This window comes from Vanacampus margaritifer, chromosome 13 (genome assembly GCF_051991255.1).
Source record: "Vanacampus margaritifer isolate UIUO_Vmar chromosome 13, RoL_Vmar_1.0, whole genome shotgun sequence".
NCBI classification, from domain to species: Eukaryota; Metazoa; Chordata; class Actinopteri; order Syngnathiformes; family Syngnathidae; genus Vanacampus; species Vanacampus margaritifer.
The window spans coordinates 24,773,893-24,783,407 of NC_135444.1; the positions used below are offsets into that span (position 1 = coordinate 24,773,893).

Sequence of the window (9,515 nt, forward strand, 5' to 3'; positions counted from 1 at the left end):
AAACGTGTGTGTGTGCATGTGCGCGTGAGACAAATCTCGCCGTGTTCATGGTTGCCATGGAAACGTGACTTGAAGCTTTGAGGGAAACGCCCCCACGTATCAATCATGTGTTTCCTACCAATGAAGTACAGTAGATGTCGCGCGCACGCTCGCACGCACGCACGCACGCACGTCAAAAGTGCACAAACATCCATGAAAGTTGGCGCAAATGTAGTCACGGACGCGTCGTCCGTAAAGGCAGAGCCGGCTCTGGTAAAGGTGTCCTGCAGCGCCCCCTGCTGTTGACGTCAATCACAAGCAATGCACTCGCCGGAAGTGGTTTCTCTTTGCTTTTGTTGTGAAATCCACGCTGAGCGTGGCCAGCCCGTCTGCTCGTGTGTTTGTGTGCGTGCGTGCGACAATTATGTTACCTTTATCCATCAAAGACGACGAGTACAAACCTGCCAAGTTCAGTTTGGTGCTCAAGCTGTCAGGATGGATCAGGTAAGCGCCCGTGCTAAGTATGCTAAAGCTAACGCGACCAAAGCAGCGAAAGCAAAAGTGGAAGAAAAGCGAACTTGCTTGCGATGGGACGCAAAACATTTTGCTGCTTGTGTGTGTGTTGTTGCAGGTCCATTTTGGCCGACAAAACGTCGAGAAATTTGTTTTTCTTCTTGTGCTTGAACCTTTCCTTCGCCTTTGTGGAGCTCAGCTACGGCATCTGGAGCAACAGGTAAGCAAGCAAAGGCCACCTGGGCAGATGTGCCGGCATCTCAGGCCACATCTGCTTAAGGCAGACGCTTTTCGTCGCTTTGCCGCGCGTGCCTGTCGATGTGTGCCACGTATGTGTTCACATTGGGCTGCCGGCTCCATAACAGGAAGTGACGAAGGAGGAAGTGGTCGAGACCGCCTGGGCGACGTCCAAGCGGCCGCAAACGGGACATTTTTCAAGTTGGCGTCTCACTGAGTCTTAATTCGTTTGAGGTTGCAAAACGTTGCAAAGATTCTCTCCGACACTCTTTATCCTCTCAAACCCGTTTTCTTGTCGTGGAGACATTGTCAAAATGGGATTGTTGAGCGGGTTTGCCGTCTTGTCATGAATCGGAAGGTCAAGCAATTGCGGTTTGGCTCCTGACGTCAGCACACCTTGAAAAGGTGTCGCTGTCCAATTGAGAGCTGATCGTTTTAGAAGGAAACGTTTCTTCAAAGCCAACACGCCGGCGGCAGCTCACGAAAAGCCAAACAATTCGGCAAGTTTGCAATGGAGTCAGCATGTGGACGAGCCTGTCCGGTTCTGGCGCGGCCCCTTGGAGGAATCATTAGCAGCAGCTGCGATGACGAGCCCGTGCGCTCGTTAGGTTCTCGCGCCAAAAACCCTTGAATCGCCCTTTTGAGGTCTTTGTCGGTCCTCGAGGGAAAAGTCACCTTTGGACTTGCCGTCTTGTCGATGATCGGCTTCATTTGTCATTGATTGATTGCTGGATTGATGGATGTGTGTGCGTGTTCAGTCTAGGTCTGATCTCGGACTCGTTCCACATGTTCTTCGACTGCACGGCGCTGCTGGCCGGCCTGGCGGCCTCCGTCATCTCCAGGTGGCGCTCTAACGACCGCTTCTCTTACGGGTGAGGCGGGACCTGATGACATCACAGACGCACGGGGGCGGGCCCACCGGTCATTAACAGTGAGCGTGTGTGTGTGTGTGTGTGTGTGTGCGCGCGCGTCAGGTATGTCAGAGCCGAGGTCATTGGCGGCTTCGTCAACGGGCTCTTCCTCATCTTCACCGCCTTCTTTATCTTCTCGGAAGGAGTCGAGGTAACACGCACGCACGCACGCACGCACATCAAATGGGAAAGTGTAAGACGCGCGTGTGTGTGTGTGCGTGTGTGTGTGCGTGCGCCAGAGGGCCCTGGAGCCTCCCGACGTTCATCACGAGCGTCTTCTTCCCGTGTCGGTGGCCGGCCTGCTCGTCAACCTGGTGGGAATTTTCGTTTTCCAACACGGAGGACACGCACACTCGCACGGAGAACAAGGTAACGCACACGCGTGTGCGCACCAACCCTGCACAAAATATGCAGAAAATCCACATATTGTCAATAACGCATAGACATGCAATAAGTTTCAGATGACGCTTTCATCTGAATTTGACCAATCGGACGCAACTTTAAATGGAAACTTTTTCACGCTCATTAATTAAGAATAGTTGACTTATTTTCCCAAAATTGCAATAGTATTGATTTTGTAATATTCAATATAACTATAACGCATATTGCATATTTTTCCAATATTTTTCCAATATTTCGCTGTCATCCGTTGTCTCCGCCCACCTCAGCACACGGACACAGCCATTCGCTGTTTAATGGCACCGCGGGCCACGGGCACGCCCACCACGGACACGCTCACGATGGACATGGAGGCCACGCCCACCACGGACACACTCACGATGGACATGGAGGCCACGCCCACCACGGACACACTCACGATGGACATGGAGGCCACGCCCACCACGGGCACGAAAGCCACACCCACCACAGCGATCACCACGGCGATCACAGTCACCATGATCTTGATGGTGAGGTCACATGACGTGACGTGATGATGACATCACGCGACAACTGACGTGACGTGACGTGACGTGACGTGACGTGTTGTGTCGACAGACGAACGCCGTCCGGGTTCCAGTAAGCAGATCCTTCAAGGTGAGTTCACAAGATGGTGAGGTGGTTGCCATAGCAACGCGAGGGCGCCACTGAGCCAGGGGTCAAAAGTGGTGGCACTCGCTGAGGTGCCTTTGTTGTTTTTTTGTGTGTGTGTCATTTTCTGACATGACTTGGTGTGTGCGTGCGCGGCAGGCGTGCTGCTGCACATCATGGCCGACACACTTGGCAGCGTTGGCGTGATCGTTTCGGCTCTTCTGATGCAGAACTACAACCTGATGATCGCTGACCCCATCTGCTCTATGCTCATCGCCGTCCTCATCGGAGTCAGGTGGCACGCGCACACACATGCACGCACACGCACACGCCAGGGGTTGAAACAACGAGCGGACGTGCCGACTGTGACGTCATTTGTAGTTTGTAGTAAAAAATAAAATCTCAATTTTATTGGAGTCATTCTGGACGATTATGATTGAAAAAAAAAACATTTCATTCCAAAGATTTTTTTGTTTGTTTCCGTCGCAGTTTGTAACGGCGACATTGAAAAGTGACGCATCGAGGTGTCAAACTTTGGTTTGGCGGCGTGATGACGTCATCATCAGCAAAGGCAGCAAGCCCCGTTTGACACTTGCGCAATAACTGGTCAAAACGACACACGCGTGTGGACCGACCCAAACGTGTCGATGTGTGCAAATTGGAGGCGACGGCGGCCGCAACATTTGTTTTTGGTGCTGGTGGAAAATCCATTTTTTGTGTCCGGCGTGGCAACAAACGTCTTCAGGATTGTTCGACGCGCGTGGACACGCAGAAGGTCACATGACTTTGCAGGTGACCGTTTTTTGTGTTTGTCGTCAGCGTTGTTCCGTTGCTGCGAGAGTCCATCGGCATCTTGATGCAGAGAACGCCGCCGGCCTTGGAGGGCGCCCTCCCCGAGTGCTACCAGCGGGTACGTCACCTCCGGCCAAGCGCCCGCCGCCGCCGACGACTCCCTGCGTTTGCGTGTGACACGTGCGGCCGGCGCCACCTGCAGGTGCAGCAGCTTGACGGCGTGTACAACGTGCAGCAGCCGCACTTTTGGACTTTGTGCAGCGACGTGTACGTGGGGACCCTCAAAGTGCTCGTGGCCCCCGACGCCGACGCTCGCTGGATACTCAGTCAGACGCACAACATCTTCACGCAGGTGCCAACCCTTCATACGCACACGCACGCACGCACGACCGCTGCTACACTCGTGTATGTCGAGTATGGAAGTGGGAGGGGCATCCAGAATGGTGAGAAATGCGGACATTGACGACATGCCACCGTGTCCTAGTGGCAAGGGTTTGAATTTAGTAGCTGGTATCGGCGTCCTTCCCAAGAACTCGATACCTTGAAATAAGGGTTCGGGTTCGTCCACTTGACAACAGGCCCGTTGGCCATTTTGGCCTCAACATCCTCATGGCTACTTTCAAGTCACCTCGGTGCCCTTTCGGCCTTTTTGTCTCATTTTTGGGGGAAGGCACATCTGGATAGGACGTTTGTTATGTTTTTTTTTTTTTGTCTGCAAATTGTCACCACGTCAGCAGCAGCAAAAAGACTGTTGTTGTTGTTTTGGCGTCCCCTGCTGTTAACTTTTGTGTGCGCAGGTTGGCGTTCGGCAACTCTACGTGCAAATCGACATGGCCGCCATGTAGAGGCTCCTCCCCCTCTGGACTCTGGGACCAATGGCAGTCCGTGGCGATGACCTCATCTCGGGGTCACGGTGGGACCTTTTGGGGGAGGGGCCCACTCTCACCAATCCCACCGACCAAACAGCCCCGCCCCCTCGGAGCAGGGAATTGTGGGAAAGTGCCTTTGCGATTCATCATGGCCCCGCCCACTGACAAAGTGCTGCCAGCTGATTGCTTGTGTGTGCGTGTGCCAAACCATGTGACCAGTCTCACCTCAGCAGTAATAAAAAACTACTTGAGGTCAATTTTGATTGATTACATGCTAAGTTATGTTTATTGATGACATCATGTTGTAGGATGATAGGAAACAGGAAGTGAGTGTGTCACTTCCTGTTTGATTTTCGTACACTACAATTCCCATGATGCATGTGAGCGACAACCTTTAAAGGGCAGCACAAGACGAGGTCACGAGGTCGTCGTCGTCAGTGCGGCAGATGGAAAAACGTTTGATTGTTTCGCAACTTGTCAGCTGCCGAGTTGTCGTTGTTGGCGAGGGTCGAGCACGTTTTATGCTTGACAACAAAAATCGTTTTGATCAGCAAGACCAAACAAAGTCACTGAAAAGTCCTGAAGAAAAAAGCCTGCAAAAAGGTGCTGATTGCGGCATCAAAAATGTTGATCTCGCGGTCCACAAAATTCTTCCGTCACGTGTTGTCAAGCAAGCAAAGCGATTGATGATTTTTGGAGACGATTTTGAAGATTGACAAACCTTTTTTGGGGGGACCAAAACCTTTTGTTTACATTGAAATCTTCACAAATTACATTTATGAATGTTTTTATGGATGGGAGACGCATGTATCAATCAATTAATCAATCAATGGTGTGCGCAGTCTCCAAGATTGGGAAGCGCCAATCCGACATGCCCACGTTAGGAGTTGTCATGGCGACGGAGAAGCGTCAGGACGTCGTCGTCTTGCGCGTGGAGTCGCAACATGTCCGCCTCCAGGGGGTGGAGCCTGCCGGTGACGACCAGCGAGTGGAGCGGCGCGCCAAGGTCGCACGAGGTCATCTGCTCCAACGTGGCCGTGCGGATCTCCTGGTCGGCGGCGCCCAGCCTGGCCACGCCCACGCACAGCGTGTCCTCCGTCAGACCTGCGCACGGGAGCGCGCACGCGTGATTGCTTGGCGAGCTGACGCGAGGCGAGGCGGCCGTCACTCACCGGGTTGGTCGCCGCGCTCGCGTCGCCGCCTGATTATTTCCAGCAGCTGAGTGGCCGCCTGCGCCGCGTTCATGAAGCGCGGAGGTTCGTAGATCTTCTTGCCTCTGAAAGCGAAGCGAGTCCGTCACACCTGGCGTCAATCAATCGGCAAACGGCGCTCGCGTTACCTCATCAAGTTCTCCAACGACTGCTCCTTCACTTTCAGATCTGAAAAAAAAAAAAAGGTCATTCAACATTCATTGTTACCATTCCATCAAATAATGTATTCATTCGTAATGTAATCTGATTACTTGACTGGGAAATGTAACTAATGTGTTTGATTTGACCTTAGTGGAAAACGTGCACTTTGTAGACATGACAAAGTAACAACTTAGCAGCATTACTGGTCGCCAGGTGCTAACATGCTAATGCTAACAGCAGCTACCACATGTGTCTCATGATAAAGCCCCCATCACCCCCCTTTTTTTTTTTTTTACAGATGACCTGGGGGAGGTCATGAGCGTCAGGTGTTTTGGTGCAGTAGGCGGGGCTTACCCAGCAAGCAGAGCGTGTGCAGGCCGGCCGCTCGGTTCTGCAGGATTTTGTCATAGAAGCTTTCGGGTCTCCACGTCTCGGTCCAGAACACCACGGACACCGTCTCGCCAAAGTTGTACAGCTGACACGCACGCACGCACGCACACACAAACCAAGATGGAGATGATTTCCTTCCTGGAAGTTGACGTCCCACCAAGCGGACCGTCGCCATCCGCCACAATTTGTGCAGGCTGCTTTTTTTTTTGCCTCCCTTTCAAATGGTAACAAGCTTTCCAAAGGGTTTTCCAAGGTTCCTCTGGACCGGACGGGACCAGTTTTCGGTTTCAACCTGGACCGGCTCGCAGCCAATGTGAGATTTTGCCGTGACCCACCTGCAGGCCGCAACAGCCCACGGCGTTGAGGACGGACGCGTTGTGGACCACCTGGTACGGGATGCCGGTCCGCACGGCCCGCAGGACCAGGTCGCTATGAGTGGTCGCCCTGCCCGGCAAAAAGGACACGTGACAAGAGTGTTGAAACGGACGGACAGATGGACGGTGGCGATCTCCCACCCGAAGGGGTCGCCCACCACCAGGAAGGCCACGTCCGTTTCTTTGGCGTCCTTCAGGATCTCGTCGGCTTCCTGCTCCACCAGATCTCGCTCGGCCAGGATCAGCTCCTTCCCGTAAAACTCCTCCTGACGTGGCAAAGCGCAAACGCTCGCCGCTTAGCATGCTAACGTCGCACCCAACAGGTTTGTTTACATCAGTCAAGGTAAAAACAAACACAAACGTCAAACGAGCTCACGTGACAGAATTTGTTTGAAATTCATTTCCATCCCTTCGATCAAAGACTGAAACTGACAGCGCACCATCCGAAATTCAGTTCTTGATTTGGACTCGGGAATCACTGGCAGAAAATCGGCCAAAATGTTAACAATTGTTTTGCAAAGTCAATACATACTTTTGCATGTGCGGAATTGTCAAAATAATCCATCTGCTTCAATCCAATATTTTCAACCATTTGGAGTCTTTCTCGCCGATCCAAACGCTTATCGATCAATTGTTGCCTTGTTCTGTGCATCCGAGCAAGTTGCAAGAGATTCTTACAAAATTTGGCCCACTGGCAGCTTAACCGTAAAACAAGTCGTTCCTATCTCAATGAGGACTCAACGTTACAAGATGCTCACCCGCAACTCGCCTGCCGGGAACGCCTCTGATTGGTCAATTGCCGGACTGGGCGTGGTTCCTGGCCGGCTTCACCCCCTTTCTATGTCTTCTCACCACCAAACGTAGTCTGGCTGTTACGGCATTACCTGCCTAACCCAAACTCGGCTGTTGTTAAAATTTAAATACGAATATGTTTGTAATTGCAGAGTAGAGTTCCTACCCGCTAAGCCGCAAGCTGGTACACATTGAATGGGGCAGAATATGTACTCATGGTTGTCGCGCGATTCACGGCAAGATAGCTGGAGGTGGCGAGTTGCAGCTCACGCCGGTCGGCAAAAATATCCACTACGTTCAATTCCTTATCAACTTGGAAAAGTTGAGGAGTAGCCGGCGACTCTTTGCGAGCCTTTTGCGGTTATGACGTTGGACTAGTTTCGCCTCCGCTGGACGTGTCGCGTGTTTTCTGTCGTGTTGTTGTTTTTGTTGTTTGTGTTTGCGGCGAGAGCGAGAAGCGACTGACCAAAGCTTCCTTGCCCACAGTCAACATGGACGTGTAGGCCTCCAAGTAGACGCGCGAGCATTTGCGGACCACTTGCAAGCCTTTGACGGTGATGTCGGCGGCGTCTCCGAGGCCCAGACCGACCAGGTACAACATCTCGGCCGGCCCGGGAGGGGACGAGTGACACAAAAGCACCGTACCAGCTCTTGCACCTCTTTCCGGTTCTTCTGCTTCTGCTGCTGCTTGTGTCCTCACGTGTTGACAAAAATTCTTCCTGCTTGATTTGCGTTTGCCGTCAAGCGTTCTCGTTTCACGACACTTTGTCTACCTTTACAGCAGCCACATGAAAACGTTTTGCTGGCGGCCCGGCGAATGACCGACGTGCCTCCGTGGCGGCCATGTTGGGAGGGGCGACTTGCCAGCAAAGGCAATGAATGCAGTAACATTGAAGTGAAGTCCGAACTTGCTCAATTCTCCACCGAGGTTGACTTTTTTTTGTCAATGACAAAACACGTGCTGTTTAATACAGAACATTTGAAAATCAAATCAGGCAGATTGTTATTATAGTAGTCATTCACCACATTTTCAAACCAAAAATATCCTCAAAAATCAAATTACAACCATTCAAAGTCCAATGAGCTTCCTTTCACCGAGTTGGACGCCATTTGGACATTTTGTCAATATGCGCTTTGTCTTGTCAGCAGACTTTTTGCCACTCCCATGTGGTTAAGATTTCTTTTCTTTCCCGACACAATGCATCGATCGTTTTCGATGGCCACATATTGATAAATACTTTTACATTGAGTGTTACAAGCAGACGTGACAGAGAGAAACGAAATGCAAAAATGTAGCTACGGTGCAGCTTCTGCGGATTTGTGGATGTTTTTGCTTGTTTGTTATTGTTATTCTGACCAAGCTACAGCGAACGAGACTGTCGAGCAGCAAGTGACAACTCGACTCAGAGATTTGGCATTCATTGTGGATCCAGCGCACATCCGGGATGTGCTTTTCGCTTCCAACTGGGGGGACACGACCACCGGCAGTTCAGGTTCGTTGACAGGAAGACAAAGATTGCTCTTTTGAGAGATAGCTACAAGCTGAAAGGTAAACATGTCTACGTCAATGAAAATCTCACAAAACGAAATGCTGACATTGCCAGAAGGGCGCGACAATTGAGAAAGAATGGATTTATCGAGAACACATGGACAAAAGACTGTCGGATCTCCATCCAAACTAAAGAAGACTCACCTTCTCAGAAGAAAATGCGGATCGTGAAAAGGGTGGAAGAATTAGCGGAGTTTGAGAGACAATAACTGCTATCAGTAACTGACATCAGTGAATTGTGGATTATGCCTTATCCAAATGAAATGATTGTAACATTTTACTAATGAACCCAAAACTGGAGCTGTCATGATTTGAATAATGTAAATATGGAATATAATTATTTGCTGACACTGCCAAGGTCAACTCTTGTTTATACACCTGCATTGATCACATGTTTTGCCGTTCCTGTACGAATTATTATTTATTTATTTATTGGCAAAAAAATTAACAAATTATTTATTTATTAACAAAACAAAAATGCGTCATGCAAGAACCGTGAAGTGGGCAATCTTGATTTTCTGGACTTTGTGGAGTTTGCAACTCCTTGTCTGCCACAAGATGGCCGCTGTCCCGGGGCCGTCGCCATGGTGACGGCCCCCAAAGCCTGCTGGCTGTCAATGATGGCGAGCGGTGAGAACAATTCTCTCTCCTCTCGCTCGCCCTTTGTTGCGGCCCGCGTGACCGGCCGACTGGCACGCGCGCACGCACACACTTGGAGTTGGAAGCGG

General features: G+C 51.1%; 2 protein-coding genes across 3 annotated transcripts; one reads left to right on the forward strand and one right to left on the reverse strand.

The window, feature by feature from the left end:
- Window positions 1–295: 295 nt before the first annotated feature.
- slc30a7 (solute carrier family 30 member 7) lies at window positions 296–4,587 on the forward strand. Its single transcript, XM_077584271.1, has 11 exons — window positions 296–483; window positions 611–712; window positions 1,488–1,601; window positions 1,704–1,791; window positions 1,880–2,009; window positions 2,309–2,548; window positions 2,637–2,675; window positions 2,829–2,964; window positions 3,489–3,579; window positions 3,664–3,813; window positions 4,259–4,587. Exons 1-11 carry the CDS (start codon window positions 404–406, stop codon window positions 4,304–4,306), a joined length of 1,218 nt encoding a protein of 405 aa, XP_077440397.1. The 5' UTR covers window positions 296–403; the 3' UTR covers window positions 4,307–4,587.
- dph5 (diphthamide biosynthesis 5) lies at window positions 4,588–7,998 on the reverse strand. 2 transcript variants are annotated; one of them, XM_077584272.1, is made up of 7 exons: window positions 7,705–7,998; window positions 6,588–6,712; window positions 6,408–6,516; window positions 6,037–6,157; window positions 5,670–5,709; window positions 5,503–5,606; window positions 4,588–5,434 (listed from the first exon to the last, which is right to left on the reverse strand). In XM_077584272.1, the coding sequence occupies exons 1-7, from the start codon at window positions 7,837–7,839 to the stop codon at window positions 5,211–5,213; spliced, it is 858 nt and encodes a 285-aa protein (XP_077440398.1). In that variant the 5' UTR covers window positions 7,840–7,998; the 3' UTR covers window positions 4,588–5,210. The 2 variants fall into 2 exon arrangements, with proteins under 2 accessions (XP_077440398.1, XP_077440399.1); XM_077584273.1 differs by lacking the exon at window positions 7,705–7,998 and adding an exon at window positions 6,979–7,169.
- Window positions 7,999–9,515: the final 1,517 nt, after the last annotated feature.